General features: G+C 37.8%; 1 protein-coding gene across 2 annotated transcripts in view; it reads left to right on the top strand.

Annotated features, from left to right (window-relative positions):
* The first annotated feature begins 3328 nt into the window (after positions 1-3328).
* insyn2ab (inhibitory synaptic factor 2Ab) overlaps positions 3329-25643 on the top strand; it is a 50953-nt gene continuing 28638 nt past the window's right edge. For both annotated transcript variants that reach the window (XR_007926024.1, XM_051869130.1), the window contains exons 1-2: positions 3329-3946; positions 19811-20903. Coding sequence is in view for 1 of the 2 variants with exons in the window: in XM_051869130.1 (XP_051725090.1) it covers positions 19816-20903 (1088 nt within the window). In the remaining variant the exon portion in view is untranslated. The remainder of the gene's footprint in view (positions 3947-19810; positions 20904-25643) is intronic.

Raw genomic sequence — 25643 nt, forward strand, 5'->3', positions numbered from 1 at the left:
AGACCAGTCAGGGTGCCCATGCTGACCCCTGTCCACCGCCGAAAGCGCCAACAGTGGGCACGTGAGCATCAGAACTGGACCACAGAGCAATGGAAGAAGGTGGCCTGGTCTGATGAGTCACGTTTTCTTTTACCTGGGGAACACATGGAACCAGGATGCACTATGGGAAGAAGGTAAACCGGGACCTTGGGTCCTGCCATCCATGTGGATGTTACTTTGACACGTGCTGAATAAACAAGTCCGATCCATGGAGGCTCCACCTCGCAACTTACAGGACTTAAAGGATCTGCTGCTAACATCTTGGTGCCAGATACCACAGCACACCTTCAGGAGTCTAGTGGAGTCCATGCCTCGACGGGTCAGGGCTGTTTTGGCAGCAAAAGGGGGACCAACACAATATTAGGAAGGTGGTCATAATGTTATGTCTGATCAGTGTACAGTCAAACACAAATTTATTCAGACACCTTGAATATTTCATTCATTATTACAGTTCATTCTCTATAGTTTAAAAAAATGTTAATAAAATATGACAAGATCTCAGAGTTAAACTGCGTCAGAAAAAAATATTCTTAATTATGTCAGATAACACTTAAGCAAAACATGGTCTGGTCAAAATGTCTGAATAATTTTTGGTCCCAATTTTTTTTTTAATAAATTTTACTGGTAGTCCACTGTATGAAGAATTTTTGGGTATAATATGTCACAGTTTACTTTATTTTGCTATCCTCACTTACATAAATGAACTATAGTGTCCTGCACCCACTAGTAAAAAAAATATAAAAAATTATATCTAGTGTCTGAATAATTTTTGGTTTGACTGTATTTAATCAGTGATGTTTGGGAAAAACAGTTATATTGTGAAATATTATTACAATTTAAAAATTCATATCTGTTTTCTATTTTAATACATTAAGGCAAAGCTGTATTTTCAGCATCATTACTCCAGTTTTCAGTGTCACATGATCCTTCAAAAATCATTCTAATATGTTGATATTGATTTGCTATTATCACCAAGGTTGAAAACGATTGTACTGTTTAATAGTTTTTGTGGAATCTGTGATACATATATTAGAATGGGTTTAAAGCACCAGTTCACATTGTCTTTGAGAATAGTGACCATCAAGGTCACATCCCTGACCGTGAGTTCATTTATTATCATCATCAGCAGTTAGAGTGGCTGTGCTGCATTCCAGCGGAAGTACAGTAAAAGGGATCTGACACTAAATTAATGCACCAAAGAATTGTTCTGAAACAGGTTTATGAAGTGTTATACTCCTCTAGCTTGTATTTCATGTGCATCTCAGTGGCAGAGAGTGAAGAACAAAGATTCAGTTTCAGGATGGGAACATATTACTCTGGGTGAGGGAAAGAAGTTAATTCATGGCATGAAAAATGGCTACCGTTTCCAAGGTTTTTCACCCCGTTGGATTCATGTTATTATTTTTAGTAAATGTCTTAACTTAAAATGTCAAGTTGCCAATACTTAAAATCTGCCATAATTGTAAGAATTATTCATAATAACATTGTGTTATGTAGATTACATTTAGATACCTTATTATCCGTGTCATACATGAAAAAAGTACATGCCATAGAAAGCAAAGTGCTTGTTCTTTTAAAGAGTTAGTTCACCCAAAAATGAAAATTCTGTCATTAATTACTCACCCTCATGTTGTTCTACACCCGTAAGACCTTCGTTCATCTTTGGAACACAAATTAAAAATATTTTTGATTAAAATCCGATGGCTCAGTGAGGCCTGCATTGACAGCAAGATAATCAACACTGTCAAATGCCCAGAAAGCTACTAAAGACATATTTAAAACAGATCATGTGACTACAGTGGTTCAACCTTAATGTTATGAAGCGACGAGAATACTTTTTGTGCGCCAAAAAACAAAATACTTTATTCTACAATATCTAGTGATGGGCGACTTCAAAACACTGCTTCATGAAGCTTCGAAGCTTTACGAATCTTTTGTTTCGATTCAGTGGTTCAGAGCGTGTATCAAACTGACAAAGTCACATGAACCATTGAAATTTTGAAACATTTCAAAACAGTTATGATGTAGCGAAGCCTCGTTTATTGAAATCACGTGACTTTGGCAGTTTGATACACGCTTCGAACCACTGATTCAAAAAAGATTCGTAAAGCTTCGAAGCTTCATGAAGCAGTCTTTTGAAATCGCCCATCACTAGATATTGTTGAATAAAGTCGTTATTTTGTTTTTTTGCAGCACAAAAAGTATTCTTGTCGCTTCATAACATTAAGGTTGAACCACTGTAGTCACATGAACTGTTTTAAATACATCTCTAGTACCTTTCTGGGCATTTGAAAGTGTAAATTATCTTGCTGTCAATGGAAGCCTCACTGAGCCATCGGATTTTATCAAAAATATCTTAATTTGTGTTCTGAAGATGAATGAATGTCTTACGGGTGTGGAACGACATGAGGGTGAGTAATACATGACAGAATTTTCATTTTTGGGTGAACTAAAACTTTAAACTACTGACATCATAAGTTGAACACAAACACAAAAAACACTCATGAAATATTCAACAAACTGATTATTTTGAGTAGAAGAACAAACACATACTGACATCATAATTTACTATTGACAACAAAATCACAAACAGCATTGCAAGTCCATATTAATTATTCATGCCCCAGTGCATGCTGGGAAGAGTGGATAGGACTGAACCACACATCATTTTAGTGTATATAGGACTAACAAAAATGCATTCATCCACAACATAAGCTATGCTTTTTGAGTATATCCTAATATAAAAGCTTTTTGTTGTATTCCTAAAAGTCGTACTTTGTTAGAGCTTCAGAATAGCAAGTAAACAAAACACTAGCTACATCAATCAAGTAAATATTTTGTTGCTTTTTTCCAACCTGATTTACGTGATCTAAGATTTAATTTTACAAGATGGCATAATACTGTGTAGGCTATGTATGATGATCTGGACAGTGTGTGTGTGTGTGTGTGTGTGTGTGTGTGAGAGAGAGAGAGAGAGAGAGAGAGAGAGAGAGAGAGAAGTAGCAACAACAAGGTTGATTGATCCCCAGAGGAATTCTGGTAATTATAAAACACAGAGATGGCTCGCGTTAATTAACAATCCAATTACGCTTCCGTACATTTGATTTTTTTCACCCACATTGTAATCTTCCAATCTCTCCATCTCTTTCTCATTTAAATCATGTCATCTTGTAACGAGGTGTAATCAGTGTGATAATACACGGGCCAGCCAATTAAAATGCGTCAGTATTATTACTTCTCAGCTTTCGAAACCCCCTTAACACACACCTACCCCTCTGATTATATAATCTCTGTGGGTTAGTAAGCTCAGATAAGAGATACGGCAGCTAGTTTGTGAGATGACCAACTAAACTGAACTAAAACAAGACTTCCCTCATCTCACAATCACATATCTTCCGCTTTCTCTCTTTTGATTTCCAAACTCTCCCTCACATCCTGTCTCCTTTTTCTTTCTCTTTTCTTATCAAACACACAAGGTCTGCAGCAACGGATGAGGAACATCGTCTGCGTGCGCGCGCGCGCCAACTGTCTGTGCTCTTGTTATGTGTGTGTGTGTGTGTGTGTGTGTGTGCAGTGCGCGCACACATGTGCCTCTCTCAGTGATGTGAGAAATCAAGAGGGACATATCTCTTAAGCCTCCTTGTGGTGGGATTTCAATTTGACGCAAAACGTAGCGCGCATCTTCGCTCTCACACACTCTCCTTGCATGTGTGTGCGCGTGAGCGTGTCCGCTCGCTGCAGCTCCGGCGTTGGGCAGACCCTCTCACTGCTGCACTTCAGCCAATGTGGAACAACTCGTCTGCAGCCGGCCGCCTCGCATGGCTCCTAAAGAAACGGATATGCCCCAGTGCCACGGGAGACTGACGCCTTCACTGTCTTCCTCTCCTCCGCTAATGGTCCTCTTAGGGTGAGTGTGTCCTCCGTCCAGCTTCGTTTTCACATCAAGTGTTAGAGCAGGAAGGTCTGTTTGTGCATTGCAATGTGCTTCGTTGAAATTCGTCTGGCTGACGGTTACTTACTGTACTGGTGCTGAGTAAAGTGACTGAGTGAGCTTGGGTTCAATTACACTTCATCTGTGTCTGTGCCACAAACTGGAGGATGATAATTAATTTCACTTTTTTTCTGTTCCCTGGAGACGATGGAGCTTGTGAGGTTTGAGATTTATGTGGTTTGTTTGAGCTATTTTATATAGTTGGTTCTGTCACGCAACAGTCGGATGTTTAGTTCCAGACTTTCTACAGCCTAAAATATTGTATGTTAAAAGCCATGTCACAACACTTGCTGAACGCTGCAATAACAGTATTTGTTGTAGGTGTAAAGGCAATTTGATGAATGTGGGATTATGTCCTTCGTGGATGAGGGCTTTTTCTCTCCCACGCCTCAGCAGGCTCAACACAATGTGTTTGCGATTGGATGCTGTGATATATATTTTTTTCTCTCTCTGTTGAATAAGGTGTATCTTCAGTTAAAGTTATGTATTAATGTATTATTAATGTATTATGTATTAATGGTGCAGACTTGTTTAAGACCCGTTTGTCATTAATATGGGTATTTAAATAAGCATTTATTGGAAGCTATTTTGTAGACGTGACAAGTAATCATTTAGTGAACTTTTATGTAAGGTATGAACATGTCAGCGAAACATGAGAGGATGTGGCTTTGAATGATGGGATCCTTACCATATGATATTGTGCTACAGTGTGCGTGTGTGTATGTGAGAGAGAGAGATTTCCACTTGGACCATCCTGTATGATGGAATGACACTTGCTATCTTCACTGTGATTCAGAATCTCATTTCCTTCAGATATGAACTTTTTGTCATTTATACACATGCCAGAATAGAAAAATCTCCAGTGTATTACTTTTTACCCATTTTGAGTAAAATGTTTCCATCATTCTTTCATTATTTTCTCCTTGCAGTAAGATTAGGTGCTGTTTTTTTTTTCATACAGATTTACCTTGGGTCTGAAACCAGACTGAGTGAGGTATATTACATCCTTCCATTTTAGTAGAATTTTCGTCCACCGTCTTTCCCAGCTCTGCACAGTCGTAGGCCTCTATTTGAACAGAGGATGAATGCTTTTTGTCACGCTCCAAAGCGTCTTTACTCTCTTTCCTTATTTTTTGCTCCTTCTTCAGTTTTTGTTCACTTCTGTAAGTCATGACTGATGTTGGCCCTTTGAAATAAGCTTTTGTGTTTAAATTCTAGAAATGTGTGAACAAAGGAAAGATAGTTTAAATGATAAATCACAGTATTTCACATGTTTTGTTCAGCATACCAAATCTCAGTAATGATTTTCAGGGCAACATGTAGAATGTATCACCCACCTTTCAGTTATGACGTCCACTGTAGAGGACGTGTGTCAAAATCCAGTGGGATTTTGTATGATTTTGAAACGTAAAACAAAAAAAGTTTGTGTAAAATTGATTAAAAAATATTTCAGATTCTGCTCTATTTCTGGGTCACTAAAAATAGGAACATTTGAGATAGCCTATTGATCATGTGACTCTGCACAGATGTTCTTCAACTCAAGATGCTCTTTATATCATTCTTAAAGGGTTAGTTCACCCAAAAATGAAAATTCTGTCATTAATTACTCACCCTCATGTCGCTCTACAGCCGTAAGACCTTTGTTCATCTTCAGAACACAAATTAAGATTTTTTTAATGAAATCCGATGGCTCAGTGAGGCCTCTATTGCCAGCAATATAATTAACACTGTCAAATGCCCAGAAAGCTACTAAAGACATATTTAAAACAGTTCATGTGACTACAGTGGTTCAACCTTAATGTTATGAAGCGACGAGAATACTTTTTGTGCACCAAAAAAACAAAATATCAACTTTTCAACAAAATCTAGTGATGGGAGATTTCAAAACACGGCTTCATGAAGCTTCGAAGCTTTACGAATCTTTTGTATCTAATCAGTGGTTCGGATCGTGTATCAAACTGCCAAAGTCACGTGAACTGTTGAAATTTCGAAACACTTATGAAGTAACGAAGCCTCGTTTACTGAAATCACGTGACTTTGGCAGTTTGATATGTGCTCCAAACCACTGATTCGAAACAAAAGATTCGTGAAGCTTCATGAAGTAGTGTTTTGAAATTGCCCATCACTAGATATTGTTGAAAAGTCATTATTTTGTGTTTTTGGCACACAAAACGTATTCTCGTTGCTTCATAACATTGAGGTTGAACCACTGTAGTCACATGAACTGTTTTAAATATGTCTTTAGTAGCTTTCTGGGCATCTGAAAGTGTTAATTATCTTGCTGTCAATGGAGGCCTCACTGAGCCATCGTATTTAATCAAAAATATCTTAATTTGTGTTCCGAAGATGAACGAAGGTCTTACGGGTGTGGAAGGACATGAGGGTAAGTAATTAATGACAGAATTTTCACCCTTTAAATCATACTGAAGAACATGATCTTCAGGTTTTACGCAGACTTGTGGAGTTCATGCAGTCTGAGTGCTGCAAAATGTCAACATTTTTCAATTCCACTTCTTTCCTTTCTTAAATTATGTTGATAACCATTTGTAATTAAAAAAGTAGCAAATTAGAACTAAATAAAACTAAATAGAAGAATTTGTAAATTCAGAATTTGAACTGCACTGTATCATTTTGAATTAAAAAAAATTTGAATTATTAATTTTTTTACTTCACGATTGTAATTTATGCACCAAAGGGTTAATTTTTTCTTCACTTACAGTGGTTTAATGACACCCAAGTGTACATCACAAATCCAGAAGGGGATTCCTCCATTTTCAGTCACTTTAATACTTCAGCTTGTTAGTGGGATTAGCGGCACATTTCTCATTCGCAGCCCCTCGCACCGAGCTGTGGTAATAGCAGTCATTTGATCCCACTGTACTCCTTACATGGCTTGCCGATAAGTCTGTAAATCCAGTGTTACAAACTAGTGCACTTTCTTTGTACCAGCCAGTGGCCAAAGGCAAAATGTTGTTTAGTGAAGCCTGACTTAGCAAGAGAGACAGTGACCCCTTTTTAAAATGGTGATTTTGGCCTGTCCCACCTTTCATCCTTTTTAACTGAATGCAACAATTAAAATCAGAAATTTCATTATTTGTTTATTAAATGTTCAGTTCATTGTAGTAAAAATTATTTTAAATTAACTTTTTTTTTTTTTTTTTAAAAACAAATTTCCCACAAAAAAAAAATAAATAAATAAATATTTGCAGTAGCTGTGTTTTTCTCCCTTTTACAAAAATGCAAAATTCCTTAACAATAACATAATTTCAATCATGACAACTCTTGGAGTGAATTATTTAACCAGCATTTATTGGCATATGCTTGATTTTGCTCGACGAGATCTGCTAGCCTTTGCTGCTGCTGTTGCTGAGAAAGCTTAAAATAGCTTAAAATAACATACTTAAAGGACATGCTGCTGCAAGAATATATTAAAACGCTTGTAGCAGATCACTACAGGTGGAGCTGGGGAGGAGGAGGGGTAAACACAAGTAGAGATTGACCGATATATCGATTTACCGATTATTTTCCCCGCTATTTATGCATTTTACCATAATCAGATATCGGTTTTGTAATATCGGATTTACCGATAAACGCCGCCATCTTGTGGGTTTTTTGAGAATTGCGCACAGGATCGCCATCACAGCGCATCTGAGAGGAGACGAGACAACGGCTTGTGCAGGTAAAGTATACTTACCTGCTTTGCTGTAATTAGTAAACTTTATTTAACATAACAGCCATTAATGCACAAATTAGATGTGTTACCTGTGCATAAATGCCTGAAATGTAGCTAGTTTATGCAGTACGATTGCAATTTGAGTATAGTTCTGTGTAAATGCATAGATAACAGTGTTTTGTCAGCAGATATTTCATAATCTAGAACGACAAAAACATTATTAATAATTATGATATAACATACCAGTTGAGAAATGCAATAAAATACGATGTTTTGTTATATTCCAATATTCTAGAGAATATTATTCAGTTATTTAACATTATCCAGCGAATTATTCTTCACTCTTTAGCTTATTAAACAGCTTATAAATCTACTAAAACTGTAGTTTAAAATGAAGTATTACATTTCTGCAAAGTTGATATGACTCTTGTCTTTAATTTATTTTCTACATTTGAAAACATTAGACATTCTACATTTATTTTGCTTATTGTTAACATTAGTGTTGCTGCTGATGCTTTTTATAAATAAAATTATTTTTGTAATATGAAGATTAAAATTAACACAATTTATTGGTGTATAAATAACATTTGTTTTCTATGCAAGGAGGGAGTGATTGTTATAAATAAAATGGTTTGTTCAGTTCAGTGGTGTTGTAATCGTGTCAAAAACAGAACAGTAAATAAATATCGGTTCTGCATATCAGTTATCGGGCACATAAACAAAAATTATCGGTATGGGTTCTAAAAAATCAAGATCGGTCGATCACAAGTTTTCACAATCGCGCAGCGAAAGTTATTGTAAGAAAAAAAGATCAAACTAAAATCTGTCTGTCTGTCTATCTATCCATAGTCATTTAATCATTTTTGTCTATCTGATTAGGATATTTATTTATTATTTAACATTTATTTTGCCCTCCTGTGAAGGTTAAACATCTCTTTTTCACTGACTTCAGTTTTTAAGAGTGTCAAGCCTAATTTGTACCTTGTTTTTGGAAAGTATCATGTATATTAGACAGCAGTGTGAGGACTTTTGGCCTCCCAGTGAGCAACCTTCCAGTGACTCATAACTTTTCACTGTACCGCAGTGTCAGTGCTTTCGGGTTTCAGACTGTGCAGCCATGTGGTGACAACGGAAGGCAACGGCAGTTCGGGAAAATCATTAGATTGTTTTTCACGTTGAGGTTTGGTGCTACAAGCAGGGCTCAAAGCCCTTTGCAGAATAAAAGACAGAGATTACAGCTCTCCCAATATTAATGACTGTTGCACCACATGCATCTTGGGATTATGATAAGGGGAGGAGGGGGAGAGGATAAAAAGGGAAACATTGGACTGGCTAAGGATATTGTATTATCTGTGTGCTTTTGGAACAAGCATTTATAAATAGCAAACACACCAAGGTTTTCCAAACGAGACAAATACTTTGGTGGAAGTCAGTTTACAGGTTCTTTTTGACTGAAGATGTTTTTTTTTGTATGCTGAATTGTATGATGAATAATGTCAAAGGTAAGATCTGACAAATCAGCACAGAGACAGGTCAGCCTTCATTTTACTGTGATCCCCAATGCTAATCAATGGCCGTGTCACAAAAAATACGTCATATTGTGACGTCTGTGACATTTTGAACAATATTATATTACAAAGTGGTCAACCCTTTCTTCAAAGGGACGTAATGAAATATGTCAGTTTAGTGTGTTATCAAAAGAGCAACAGACAAGGACGGCTCAAGACCTCAGCGTGATGCAGAAGGACAGTCAGTCAGGTGCTGTTTTATCTATGGCAGACAGGGTCTGATTTATGCACAGGCATTCTAGGCACGTGCCTATTCTTGCACGTTCAGGGGGGCCCAATTACAATGAGGAGAAATTATATATATTTAATTAAATTATTATTATTATTACTTCACTCTGATGGTAAAACAATGTATGACTTTTACTATCTAAATTAACAAAATTTTAAATATTGGGCAGACACCTCCTATCTCCATATTTCGTCATTTTTTTCCCCCATAAATCATTACTATTGCTCACCCTTTATGTCTGTCTGTAGGTTGCAAATATTTAACCAATGAAACGCATTTAAAAAGAGCTTGTGACTAAACCTCATATCTCTGTTGGAACCTCAAACTGTCAGTCAAACATCATTACTCCGCCCACCTCTGTCGTGAATAAATTGCCGCAAGCAGTTTGGACCGTCTGTTTGTTTGTAATGTAAGAACTGGTTGTTTGAATAAGTGCAGCATTTTCTCTCTCCCTCTCTCTATATATACAGCATACTGTTTTAGTCGAGCATTTTTCATTGAGTCATAGCCAAGCCTATGCGTAGCACTTCATCTTTTATAACATGAGATTTTAGACAAATTGCAGAAAAACTGAGTGCACACATAGCTACAATAAAGTTTATAACTAGTAAGTTGATGAAACGTAATGTGCTGCACTTACTGCCTTAAATGTGGCCGTTCTTATGGCGGACAAAACAAGTATGTCTGACTCTGACATTCACTGGTCAAAAGCTCTATTGAGTGTCTGACCATATAAAGCCACAATATAAACTTTGACAACACAGTGTTTTGAAAAAATACTATTTTTATTTTCCTTTTCCTGAAAAGTAGCAGTTTTGGACTTTTGAGGTTTCCAACTGGCAGCGAGGATGCATAGTTTAGTATGTAAGCTACCGGTTGGGGGGTATTGGGGGTATATGAGGTAAATCTGGCCATGATGGCCAGTTTTGCCAGATCGGGTCAATGATTTCCAGCCCAAAAGCTCTCAAAAACCCACCCAAATCATTCACTGCCAAAAGAATGTGATAGAATTATATTGTCATGACAACCAAGGTGTATACTGTAAGTACCATTTACCTCCTTAAAACTAAATAATGATGACAAAATAAAATTATAAAAATGAATCAATTCTCCTTCCAGGAGAACAATACAACAGAAAAACTGGCATACAGTTTTACAACGGATCAAAACTGGCAAGTCCAATAAAAGATTTTGAAAAATTAGCAAATGACAAAATTTTTAGGGTTGAAACAATTAGTATGTCAAATATTTGCAAACAGCAGTCAAGAAATTAACCGACTTTAATTTGCACACACCATAAAAGCCGAAAATGTGTCATTCGTGTTAAAAAAATAATAATAATGACAATAATAATACACTTACGTTGTTGCGCTTTAACAAACAGAAATACAGTACATCCTTCTTTAAGTACACAGTGTAGAAGATAATGCAGAACTTTGCACAGTCAAAACTGATTCAAAACTCTTTCAGCAGCTGTCAGGGAAGGGTATACTGGAGTGCAGCCTGGATGGTTTAAAAGTTGCAGATGTCCTGATCAGGCCACTGTGCACATGACGATGGACAGGAGTCGTCCTATATTCGATATTCAATTAAGTCATTCATTTGTGCTCTCAGAATTACAGTTACATTTAACAAAAAGCCTTAAGCGGGGTGCACACTGTGCGATTTTTAATAGTCCTTTACGATCGTTGCTTGTCAGACTGTACGAACATGATCCTCATGTCACACCGTGGGATCTCAGCTGTCCTATATGTCAGATTGTACGACAGTCAAGACGCGTTAAAAACGGACACACGCTAGAAAACTTGAGAGTTTTACATCATCAACCCATACTCTTTCGGTGACTGTGAGCTGCATTACACGCGGGACTGAAATGGTGGCTAACAAAGAAATCTCTAGCGTTAATTTTGATCACGGCTCATCTTGAAAAACGTAGGAGAAGTCACACTGCAGGACTGTGCGCCAAATCTTCTGACACTGCCAGAATTTCGTCTGAGGTATAATTTGATCCCAACGGTCATTAATCGGCTGTCGGTGAATATGTCAAACTAGCGATCAAAGACTACAGATTTTTGCCTAGGAATATAGGAATCTTTTAGGATTCTCAAAATTTGTCTCAGACGACCAAATCATGACTAAAATCGCACAGTGTGTAATCCACATTTTGAGAGTTGGGTCACTCTCCCACTCTTTACTGTAGCTACAACTTACTGTATATTTATGCCACTTTGGCATAGCGATCACTTGAATATACAGGTCAAAACCAAAACCAGCCGGCTCTGCAGTGGGCATGTGTGTTTAGTAATGTCATGAAGACTGATTTTATGGAGTACATGCACACTTGAGTTTTGCTTGTTTTAGCCTATAAAATTGAGATGCTTGAAAATTGCCAAATTGACCCCAAACCAGCCCAAATTTTGGCCACCCTCCCAAACCAATTTTTACCCGCACAATTAAATTCAAAACCGCCAAATTGGGTGGAAACCCGCCCAATCTGGAAACACTGCTGATGGCAGAGGCAGTATTGCACCCTTTCGCGCTCTCTCTCACTCACTCTCTCTCTCTTGAATCTTGGATAGACTTCTTGGTGGGTTGAAAGCTTGCTGGTAGTTGGTTGATTGCGTCGCTCACAGGCTCCATCATAGTAATAAAAAAAGGAAGACAGAAAATCAAGCCATCAAATCAGCTCAGTTCAAACTGATGTTTTGAACCAGGCGTGATATTAGGAATACCATGGCTAAAATATTCCCGCATTCTCCACCATAATGCATTAAAATTCATATTTAGCAGTCTGAAAGAATAAATTGTGGCTAGAAAAGCATTATAAAAGAAACACAACCATTGTATAATATGAATTATATTTTAATATACAAAGTAGTTTAATATTATATTTTAAAGGTCGTGCCTACAAAGTCTTTATGATTTTATAAAACATATGATGCATATTATATTATATAGGCAATCACTCCATGTTGTCTCTAAGCATTAGAGACCATTTCCCTGCTAAATGTTACAATGCTTCATTCACACATCATGCTTCATTTGCATTACAAAACATGAATAATATTTGTAGGTTTTACACAACAGCTGAGTACAATAGCACATAATAAAGCTTCCGATGCATGCACAACAATAAAACCAGCAAGTGCAGTTATATCACTGCGATGTAAAAGGAATACTAATTATATCTCTGTGGTATAAAAGTCATATCAGCTCACAAATCCACAGCCAATCTTATTATCCACCCAAAATCATGAGATTAGGACAGATTTTTGATATGAAGTCCCTGGTAGAACTGACCCCTAAATCTGAGGTCTCCTTCAATGCAGAATATCAGGTTATGCTCCAAGCCGATAGGATTTAAAAAAACGAAAATGAGATCTGAAACATAAAGAAACATCTGAGAATATGATGACATTGAAATAGGGATGTAGGATGATTTTGAACAAGACATTGTTTGGGACTTTGGCTCCCCTGCAAGCTTTACAAATCTACAGTACCTACGATAGCCATCCATAGACACAGCTAGATGAAAGTGTGGGTTAAATTTCTGAATAAATGTGTTGAAAACCTAGAAAAAATGCACATAGTTATAGAGTTAAGTCTGTTTCTTTTTCACAGTCGTTTTCAATAGGAGCAGTGTTTGAACTGACATGCTGCTAAAGTGCATGAGGAGAGTTAAGAGGATTACTTTTGCAATTTTAGATTCAATGCATTACTCATAATCCTGGGGTTGACGGTGGCCAAATTGTCAGGGTCGAAGGGGGACCTCTGTGTGTGTGCCTGAAAAAGAGACCTACAGAAAAAGAGAGATTCGGTTTAAAGGGATAGTTCACGAAAAATTTTAATTTTGAAAGAATTTTCAAGTTATTCTTTTCCAATTACAGTGAATGGCAATTTTTAACCAATTTTTAGGCCATTTTTAACCTTCAAAAAGGGTGCAAAACACCATAAGTCGTCTATATGACTTGTGCACTATATATCAAGTCTTCTGAAGTCAATACAATAGCTTTGCGTGGCTGACAGACTGATATTTGAGTAGTTTTTCACTGATAATCTCTAGTTGAACTTAAGAATCAGATCAGTCTGGTTTGTTTGTGAATGAATCATTTAGATGGCTTTCGTGAAACGAAAAGATTTAAAATAATGATACTTTCCTAAATTGGACATCTCTTTTTTTTTTTTTTATGAAAGCTCCAAGAAGAGCAAGAGCGTATGTCAGTATATTGTCAGTGAATAACTACTTCAATCATGTTCATATGGACTACTTTTATGATAATTTTATGAAGCTTTTGGTTCTTTTTTGAAGCTTCATTCATTGTAATTGGCTGGAAAAGAATAACCAGGGTGAGTAAGGCTACATTTAGACATATGTGAGTGGTGTTTTTGTCATGACAGTGAAGAGCACAAACCACACGGAATCTGATCTTTTCGGTTATGATTTGAGCCACTTCCATATGTGCTCCTAAATCCAATACAGGTCAAATGTTTTGCAATGTGACCTCTGCAACTTTTACGTCACTGTAGATCAAGATTCACCACAATTCTGCGCTCATGGGAGTTATTTCAAAGATTTTACATACCCAAAGTTGCAAAAGGTAGTCAGTGGAAGGGCAGTAATGTCAGAATAGAAGTATTACAGTGCTCTACATACAAGCAAAACATCATAAATGTTTAAAAACGGTTCACATCCTCGTCTTTTATATTGCCTGTGGATAAATTTCTGTTGGCTTCTGCAGCAGATCACACAATAAAGAAACACGTAATCACTTACTTTAATGTGATCTGTGTTTATGACCAGCGTGCTGCGTGACATCTTTTTATCGTACTTTTGCGCATGCGGGACAGTTCAGGACCATGATCTGTTCGCACTGGAATCTGATATTGGCCACATTTAAAACAACAATGTGATCTGAGCAATAAATCAGAATTGAGCACTAAGGCTCACAGTGTGAACGTAGCCAAAATTATGAGTATCCCTTTAAGAGTCTCCATCTGTATAATGTCAAGGTATTTTTGCCCGAGTGCCCTTCGAGAGGAGAATTATTCACTGCAAATTATTGATGATGACAGTAATGATGACAGTAATTGCTGTCATCTAGAAACACTATTACAACACTGAAGTGTTTCTGGGGCCTCTGGTATCGACCATTAATACCTTTCACAAGAGTAAACAGAATCAGTTACACAAGTGTCCACCATTATCTATGTGGCTTTGAATGCCTTCCCAGGACATTTCAAAAACATTTCCCTGAACACCGCAGTGAGTAGTGACAAATGACCCAAAGATTGTTTTCAGTCCTAATCATAATCGCGATTCAGTTGGCACTTATGAGACACGCAGGTGAGCCACTACCATGTGGATTTAATTAAATTACAGAATCAATGAATCAATCAGCCATCGCCATCTGTTTAAGGACAGATGGTGCTATAAATCAGAGATTGGTGGGAGTGCAGATGCTATGAGGGATTTCAAGATTTTGGCATGTGCAAGACAATACAATTCAAGTGACTGTATGTATAAAAAGCATTCATCCAGGAAAAAAACATAGTGTTACAAAACCTTTTTTGGCCCTGTACCAAATGGCACCTGCATTACTCCTCTGGGTCTGCCACATGGCCTGCTGGGTAATAGTCCGCCATGAAGTCCACACCTCAGCGGGCTCTGCAAAAGTGCACATCGAGGGGAGAGTGACCACTCTTCTGAGGCCTAAAATGACAAATGGCTTTACTGACATGCACACAACCACTGATACCAAACCAGAAATGTTTGCCTTTTGAATTCACTGTATATCATTTAGCAGTAGATTTCATCATTATTATGTAACAGCGATTTCTATACACTGCTCAAAAAAATTAAAGGAACACTTTTTAATCAGAGAATAGCATCAAGTCAGTTAAACTCCTGGGATATTGATCTGGTCAGTTCAGTAGCAGAGGGGGTTGTTAATCAGTTTCAGCTGCTTTGGTGTTAATGAAATTAACAACAGGTGCACTAGATGGGCAACAATGAGACAACCCCCAAAACAGAAATGGTTTTACAGGTGGAAGCCACTGACATTTTTCCCTACTCATCTTTTCTGACTGTTTTTCACTAGTTTTGCATTTGGCTAGGGTCAGTGTCACTGCTGGTAGCATGAGGCGTTACCTGGACCCTACAGAGGTTGCACAGGCAGTACAACTCCTCCAGGATGGCACATCAATACGTGCCATTGCCAGAAGGTTTGCTGTGTCTCCCATCAGCAGGACCGGTATCTGCTCCTTTGTGCAAGGAGGAACAGGATGAGCACTGTCAGAGCCCTACAAAATGACCTCCAGCAGGCCACTGGTGTGAATGTCTCTGACCAAACAATCAGAAACAAACTTCATGAGGGTAGCCTGAGGGCCTAACGTCCTCTAGTGGGCCCTGTGCTCACTGCCTGGCACCGTGGAGCTCGATTGGCATTTGGCATTTGCCATTGAACACTAGAATTGGCAGGTCCGCCACTGGCACCCTGTGCTTTTCAGATGAGAGCAGGTTCACCCTGAGCACATGTGACAGACGTAAAAGGGTCTGGAGAAGCTGTGGAGGACGTTATGCTGCCTGAAACATCGTTCAGCATGACCGGTTTGGTGGTGGGTCAGCGATGGTCTGGGGAGGCATATCCATGGAGGGACGCACAGACCTCTACAGGCTAGACAATGGCACCCTGACTGCCATTAGGTATCGGGATGAAATCCTTGGACCCATTGTCTGACCCTACGCTGGTGCAGTGGGTCTTGAGTTCCTCCTGGTGCACGACAATGCCTGGCATCATGTGGCAAGAGTATGCAGGCAGTTCCTGGAGGACGAAGGAATTGATACCATTGAATGGCCCCTACGCTCGCCTGACCTAAATCCAATAGAACACCTCTGGGACATTACGTTTCGGTGCATCCGACGCTGCCAGGTTGCACCTCAGACTGTCCAGGAGCTCAGTGATGCCCTGGTCCAGATCTGGGAGCAAATACCCCAGGACACCCTCTGTCGTCTCATTAGGAGCATGCCCTGATGTAGTCAGGCATGCATACAAGCACGTGGGGCCATACAAACTACTGAGTACCATTTTGAGTTGCTGCAATGAAATTTCAGCAAAATGGACTAGCCTGCTGCATCATTTTTTTCACTTTGATTTTCGGGGTGTCTTTGAATTCAGTCCTCTGTAGGTTGATAATTTTCATTTCCATCAAACGATGTGGCATCCTTTTGTTCCTAACACATTACCCAGTCCATATCAGTATAGATATCCAGCATGATATTTTTCCCCATTGAGATCTGATGTGTTTTCAAAGTGTTTCTTTAATTTTTTTGAGCAGTGTATTTTATTAATAGTTTGAATTAGCTTTTATTTTATATTTTCAGTTATAATTTTATACATAATTTTAGTTTATTTTAGTAATTTTTGTGCTTTTTTCATTTTTATTATTATTTTAGTTAATTTTTTTTTAATTCCAGTTTTAGTTAGTTTGTTTATTTACATGTAGTAATTTTAGTGTTTCAACTTAAACAGTTTTCATTTTATAGATTGTTTAGTTTTTCCATCTAATATTTATATTTTATTTCATCTTTATTTTAATTAACAAAAATATTTGAATAGTTATAGTTTTAGATTTAGTTAACGACAATAACCCTGTTACATTACGATACACTTTTTAAGACTTTTAAACTGAAAACGATCAATATTATGGATAAAAAAACAGACAATCTAAGTACATTTAACCCTGGATGGGAATCACTGCCATAATATACTACAGCCTGGCTGAAAGTGCCCGCCATATTAGCTCCAAAAATTGACAGGTCACCAAGCTCATTATTTTGAGATGCTGATTGAATCGTTAGAGGGGGCAGTTCAATGACTCAAGGAGGATGAGTGTCATCACTGTCGAGTCAGATAAGCTTACGGAGTGAAAATCAGACACCGAAAGACACTGCTGCTGCCTGACAGATGACAAGGTGTCCATTTGTATTCTTCCCTGTTACTGAGCCTGCCAGACATTGCAATGACTAATAGTAAATGATGGACCACAGCTGAGTGAAATGAATATGATACAGAATGAAATAGTCTTGGCACTATATTTATCTACATGCTGAAACATTTATTTTTACTTCGCATAGCTCAGCCATGGCATTTTACAAATTGTGTGAATCTGGAATTTATGCGCCCAATAATATTAGCACTTTGTGATCTAAGATTAGAGATCTTAAACAGAGTTATGGAGTTGAGCTGTAATATAAAACCATAATTACTGGTGCTTTGCTATTAGTATTGCTCATATGTGGTGTTAGGGATTTGAACAAACCCCTAATACTAAATAATAAAATACGGACATGAACGATATTTCAAATTGTGCAGTTTATCGAGGTACAATGTGTGCTATTACTTTTTATTGTGTTCATTTTCCCCTGTGCATTTCAGTTTATTCTAAGGACCTATTATGCCCATTTTTACAAGCTGTAGTATAAGTCTCAGGTGTCCCCAGAATGTGTCTGGGAAGTTTCAGCTCAAAATACCCCACAGATCATTTATTATACCTTATTATACATATATTTTTGAGCGGAAAGCTGATTTCGTGCATGTACCTTTAAATGCAAATGAGTTGCTGCTCCCCGTCACGCTTTCCAGACGAGGGCGAGCCTGTACAACTCCTGCCTCCAATACTCTGCCGAAAAATAACAAACTAGCTGTCTGGTTCTATTATCATCTCTATCGCGGTCACCCTCTCATGATTTTGCAGTTCTTCATCATCATCAAAGTTATTATTTGCATGCGTTTTAAAGCAATATCAGTTTAAACTTCTGATATATGGTATTCTGAGCGCACACATCCAAAGCACACACATAGAAAGCATCGACGCATCCTGTGAGTATGAAATTGCTTTCTCTTTCACGTGTTATTCCACCTAAACTGTCAAATACACACAAGGTTATGTCAAAAACACACAAAGTTCACAAACACAGTCGGTTATGTCTGTGAACGTAAACTGCAGGGAAAGAAATCACATGTGTATATTAGATCTGTGTATTAAAATGACAGCAGCGTAATATACAGTATACTGCTGTATATGCTGTTAATATTAACCAAACAACAAAAGGAAAACAGAAAATCACCCACTGCTCTTGATTGAATAACTTCAGTAGCTTTAATAAGAATACATTTCTTACTTGAATGCTGCTGTTAAATGCTCTGGAAAGGAGATAAATATGGCGGACTGTATACAGCTCACTCATTATACCCTTTATACCCTACATTTATACCCTCTGTGTGCGTATATACACATAATAAATAAAATTTATGTTGTTTTAATTTATATCTGGACACCCGCTAAGATGTCATTTATTTGCATTATGTTCTCGCCCTTAAAAAATAAATGAGTATAAATGTCAACATCATGTACATCTAAAGCATTGAAGTCTGTCACGGGAAAACATGAGCCTATTGATGTGATCCAATTGGTCTGCCATTTTATTCCAACTGTAACTCCTGGTCATAGACTTCAGTATTTATTTATTGTATACGCAGGGTTATGTTTCACCTTTTTTAATGGTGCAGCTTTCAAATATTTAGTAGTAAGCAATCTGTAACCTAGTGGCTATTTATGCTAAGTTAAATAACTTGCACACAAGTGGTGCAACCGCCCCCTGAATATCACTTAAGGGAGTGCATAATGTTTAATTTGGACTAGCAAGCAACCACCAGAAACCACCCATAACACCTTAGCAACCACCTACCAATGCCCCAGAACACTATTGTAATGCAAAACCACATATAACACCTTTTCAGCTTCATGTCAAATTATTCACGGTCCACCAACTGTTAAAGTGAATACTCCTGTGCATCACACTTTTTCTGCACTTCCGCACACATCTTCAATTGCTGATGTATTTACACTTGTTCCTCATAATTCAGGTGTCATATTTTTTTGTGTGTCTGTATTTGCCATCAAGTGTTGAGTTATATTTCATATCTGATGACTCAAAGGCCGTGTTCATCTCTCTAGCAGTCTGTGCTTTAGCCCCCATCTCCCATGTACTGGCAGCCTCATTAGAGAGATGAAGCCTTAGTGTAATGAGAGAGCATGAATGCAGGTCGCTCCATGTCAGCTGTGACTTCCACCGCTAAACAAAACACAGACGCACACAAAAAAGAAACAAGCTTTGACTGCCAGGATGCTGTGCGCTGAAGAAAAGACAAAACTAGGCCATCTGTGCTTGAGCTGCAATCACTGCCATTTTATTAACTGTAAACGCTTTTGCCGTCCCTCATTCTTCTTCCTCTCTCTCTTTCTCGCAGGAGTTATGGTCAGTAAGGAGGCAGGCCGCTGCACTCTGTCAAGCTCAGAGTCTGACTCGGAGTCTGGCGGGCCTTCGCTGGAACGAGGCGGAGCAGACGCGGTACGCAAGCGAAACAAAGCCCTGCAGGTGCGTTTTAAAGACATCTGCGAGGCGCAGAATGAGGCCGCCCACCGAGGTGCCAGGGACCGCTCTGTTTCCTGCAAGGTCATCCACCGGAGGTACATGACCATGCCGGCACGCCGTTCCATCCCGAATGTCACCAAAAGCACGGGTGTGCAAACCTCGCCCGACTTGAAAAAGCGCTACCAGACTTTCCCCTTCGAGCGCAAGAAGGGAAATGTCATCAAACACACCGCTCTGGTGGAGAAATACCCGGATCAAAACAACGGCTTTCTGAGCGACGTGAAGGGTGGGGAGCGAGCGGCAAGGTGTGACGGGCGGGTGCAGCAGACCCGAGTGTTGCTCCACACTACGCCGCAGTGCAGCGACGCAAAGGACTTATGCGCCGGGCCAGACTGCTCGGATGGAAAACTCTGCCCCGATCCATCAGATACGGTTTTGGATCAGTCAGACTCAAGGAGAGACGCCAATGTCCCGGGGAGTGGGGCCAAGCACAAAGGATTACCCAGTGAGAGCGAGGCAGGGGCAGGCCAGCAGCCCAACTGTGCCTCCTCGACTACGCCGACACAACCTCTGCAGGTCAGGGGTGACTGTTCAAAGATTTCCGGCCCTATTGCATGGACGTCTTTGACACAAGTGGAATGCCTGGAGAGTCCCTCAGGGAGCTGCAAACGCAAAAAAGACACGGCGCAGCTGAACGGATTGCAGGCGCGGTCTCAGGCTTTGCCTCATTCGGCGAGCTGTGCTTCCCAGGCCCACATACAGGCCCACTGTCACAGTGGCCAAAACTTGGGCACCGCAGAGACCAGGCAGGGCACACGGGGGCAGATGATCGCTCTCCCCGGGGCCGATGGGAATGCGAAAGCCAGGCTTCAAGCCATGGAGGCTCTGATCAGCTCCAGTCAAGAAACCATCAAAGTGCTGCTGGGGGTCATTCAGGAGCTGGAAAGAGGAGAAGCACAGCGAGAGGGGTGAGTCATGGTCTTTATGTAACACATTTACTATTCATCAACTGTATTTGTGCAGTTTTTGTGTTTCAGGCTGGTTTTCTCAATGTGAAAAGGAAAAGGCAGTATCACATGCAAGTGTTTACAATATACATCTGTGACACTGTTTCAAAATTGTAAGTGTAAGTAACTCGTATGGAAGCTTGTTTCTGCCATGAAATAAAAAATAAAAAAGGTAATTGCGACTTTACGTCTCACAATTGCGAGTTATAAAGTCAGAATTGTGTGATATAAAGTCAGAATTGAGTGCTAAAGTCAGAATTGCGAGTTATAAACTTGCAATTACGAGGAGAAAAAAAGTCAAACTTGTGTGTTTATATCTTGGAATTGCATGTTATAAAGTCAGAATTGTGAGATATAAACTTGTTTATATGTTATAAAATTGTGAGAAGAAAAAAAGTGGCTTTATAACTCGCAATTGTGAGTTTATATCTCAGTTCTGAGAAAAAAAGTCAGAATTGCGACTTTATATCTCTCAATTCTGACTTTATATCATGCAATTCTGACTTTATAACTCGCAATTGCTGAGAAAAAGTTAGAATTGTGAGATAAAAAGTTGCAATTACCTTTTTTTATTTTTTTATTTAGTGACGGAAACAAGCTTCCATAAACTCGGAATGCATCAATTTGAACATTTTAGCCAATACCGATAAACTTATTAAAAAAAATATTAACTTTTTTTGTATACGATTTTCTCTAAAATAAAAATAAAACCTAAAAACTAAAATCATTTAAAGTCTTCAAATAATTTTTGTCATCACAACATTATAATAATACAATATAAAAAATGGATATTCATTTAGCAATAAAGATCACATTTTAGTAAAGGTAATTTAAATGCGAAAATAGGGGACATTATCAGGCACAATTCAATTTACAATATCAACTTTATATATATCCAATATCAATAAATTAAAAAATCACTAATATTGGCCAGTAACCAATATGGTACTGATATATTCTGCATCCCTAATTTTAAACAACTTGACAACTCAATTAAAAAAGTTTTTGGTTAAGATTTTGTTGTTGTTGTTGTTGTTGTTGCAACAAAATGTAATTACTGACAGATCTTTTCTTCTATGTTGTGACGTACATCCTAAAGAAATTGATTATATAATTAAGAAAAAAAAAAAAATTCCTGTGGATTTGATTCAATTCATCGGTTATGTTTGGATGGAGGCCGAACTGAATGCAAGCTTGCAGTCAATTTGTAGGAAAGGGGCAGTGTTTATGCATGGACAAACTTTTCACAGTAAGATCAATAACATGCATTTAGAAAATAAATAGGGTTAATTTTAATTTCATGCTGACTTAAACTGAAGACTTCCTGTTCAAATCAAGTTCTTTGACGATACAATACAACCCTTACATACAGCATCTGCTTTAAACGCTCAGGCCAACATGTCTACTAGACTTACATGTTAACTGTATTTGTAACTATGTAAATGTCATTCCTATTCATTTTTTCAAATTATTATTGTTGGTGGTAATCAGCAGGGCTCCACAGATGTGGTCCATAAAGTAAAATAACCTGCAATATTCCTTTTAGCCTGGTGTTACAGTAGATGGTTAAAAACATCTGTTATTGACACTTTTCACTGTATTTTCTGAGCATTTATGTGTTTGAGTAGTTCTAAATGCAATTGTTTTGGAAATTATCAAATAAATTGGTTCAGTTATAATAGTGACACAAGGTATCCAGAGGGGTGTTTTTGTCCGTATCCAAATAATTAAATAAACCTTGACAAGTGAATTAAACAGCAACACGCTTCCCTGAATGAACATGTTGAACTTCCGTAAGAACACTGACATTTGCTCTGGGATTAATTAATCGTAACGTCATAATTTTGTTTCAGTTCATTGCAGTGTTGCTAGGATTCACAGTACCATAGTGAGTGTGTTGTAGAAATGTTAGTTCTGTTTACTTACACTAATGTTATCACTTGTAATTGCTTTCAAATGACGCTTTTCACTTGATTGTGAAGCATGTGCCTCCATTCTGATTTGCAGTCTCTGCAGTTTTTAATCACAATACTGCAATATTTAACACTTTCTTTAAAGGGAAAATGCAATGTCACAATTCATTCCAACCCACTTAAAAGGGATAGTTCACCCAAAAATGAATGTTCTGTCATCATTTACTCACCCTTATTGAAGTGTCAAGTCATTGGCTGTATTAGTCATTGTTCACAAATCTTGAAGAATAATGTTTGTTTGGAAAAAGTGCTGAAGCTTCTCTTGCATTGCACTATACTTCATTTAGCAGACAAGGTCACTCGTAAAAAAAACAAAGCATTTCTAAAATGATCCGTCATACCTGATTTATGAATGAAAGGCAGGTGTGAAGTCAGCAGGGAATATGTATTCAATTTCAGCAGCTTGAATATTTTAATTTCGCTGCATTTATGGTGTCCGTGCCGCACAGGTATAAACCGGCACTGTGAGCAACAAGAACATCATTTATAACAACTGTTTAAAGCTTTTAAATGCACTTCAGCTCCATTTCCATGTCAGCATCTTTCGTGAGTGCCAAAAATTCAGGGTTATGCATTGTGTGGTGACTGTTGAAATTGGAATATGGGAAGCAAATGTGTTAAAAAGATTCTTTGGTGCCTGTTGAAAGCCACTTGCGGCGCAAAACAGGGACACTTCAATGTCAGATGTCATCCTGCATTTCCTAATACCTGATGCTCCACAGGCACAGAGCCAACCTCACTTTCTCTCTGCCGCCTGTGACGGCATGAGCTCGATACAATCAGTGCTCCTCATGTTTAATAATGCCCCTCCATTAAGTGGACGTCTCTTCTGGTTGGGATGCTAGAAGCTTTAGAAGTGCCTGCCTCAGCTGTTGGCCGACAGGACATGACGAGTTATTTAGTAAGGGTCGATAAGAGGGGGTTCTGGAGATATTAGCAGCTTTTAATCCCTGGTAGACGTCCAAAAGGAACGTTAGGCATTTTATGTGTTTTTTTTTTTTTTTTTTTTTTTTTTATACACTACCTTTTAAAAGTTTGAGGTCTGTAAGATTTTTTTTTTTTTTTTTTTTTTAATGAAATGAATTCTTTTATTCGTCAAAGATAATGTTACAAACGATTTCTGTTTTAATTAAATGCTGTTCTGATGCTGTTTTGAACTTTCATTAAATAGTTTCATTAAAATCCTGAAAAATATAACAGTTTTCACAAAAAAATATTAAGTAACACAACTGTTTTCTACATTTATAATAATAAGAAATGTTATTTGAGTACAAAATCAGCATGTTAGAATGATTTCTGAAGGGTCATGTGACACAAGACTGGAGTAATGGCAATTGAAAATTCAGCTTTGCCATGACAGCAAAACATTACATTTTAAAATATATTAAAACAGAAAACATGTTATTTTATACCATAATAATATTTCACACTATTAATGTTTTACTGTATTTGTGATCAAATAAATTCAACCTTGATGAGCAAAAGAGGACTACTAGGTATCTTGATAGTAGTGTTGTCAAAATACTGACTAAGGTACTGAAATACTTGGTACTGAAATTTTAAAATATGTGAAGTTAGCAACATTTCCCCCTAGCATTTTGAGCGCTGTTGAGCAGAGTCTTAAACACCTCTGATTGGCCATTGTGTTCACATGCTCAACAGATATGTCTATGATTGGCTACAATGATCGACACTTCAAAAACATGTTGTAAATAGACATCTTTGACACTCTTTACCAAGCACTTATACAGATACACGGGAGCGTTTGAAAGCAGCCGTCTATCATTGGATCCGTCTATCAGCGGATATATTAGGGATATATGCTTGCTTTCAAATGCTCCCGTGTATATCTATGTAAGCGCTCAGTGAAGAGTGTCAAAGATGTCTATTTACAACATGTTTTTGAAGTGTTGATCATTGTAGCCAATCACAGACATATCTGTTGAGTGTGTGAACACAATGGCCAATCAGAGGTGTTTAACAGTCTGCTCAACAGCGCTAAAAATGCTAGGAGGAAATACTTGTCGCATTTTTAAAATTTCAATACCGACTTGGTACCGAAGTTAGTAATTTTTGACAACATTACTTAATAGCATTCTGAAACCACAAACAGGATATTTACATAACCCTAAATTTATTTAGTAAAGTCTTTGTTAGTTCACACCTGTTTCGTATTCTAGTTCATTATCTTGTGTGTGTGTATAATATAAATATATATATATATATATATATAATGCCTTTTGTTCTCTGAGTTCATTGTCTTGTGTTGTTTGTGTATAGCGCACACTTTTACGTGTCTTCACTTTACTTTGTTTAGTTACTTTAGTGCGGCATTTAGATCTTCGCTGCCTCGCCTCATCTTCATCTATCCGTGACACATGGTTACTTATGTTAATTCAGACAAGCTTTACAGAATATCCCAGGAATAAGTAAGAGATTTCTACAATCAGTTTCTACAATCAATGTGTTTTTGATTTTTTTTTAAGTTATTTTTTAAAATAAAATATGTACAGTTGCATGAAAAAGAATGGGAACCACTTGCAGAATCTGTGAAAATGTGAATAATTTTTACAAAATAAGAGAGATCATACAAAATGCATGTTATTTATTATTTAGTACTGTCCTGAGATATTTTACATAAAAGGTGTTTACATTGTGTGTGGTTACCTGGATGATCTACAACTGTTTTTTTGTTTTGTTTTGTGATGGTTGTTCATGAGTCCCTTGT

This window comes from Ctenopharyngodon idella, chromosome 17 (assembly GCF_019924925.1).
Source record: "Ctenopharyngodon idella isolate HZGC_01 chromosome 17, HZGC01, whole genome shotgun sequence".
Taxonomy (NCBI): domain Eukaryota; kingdom Metazoa; phylum Chordata; class Actinopteri; order Cypriniformes; family Xenocyprididae; genus Ctenopharyngodon; species Ctenopharyngodon idella.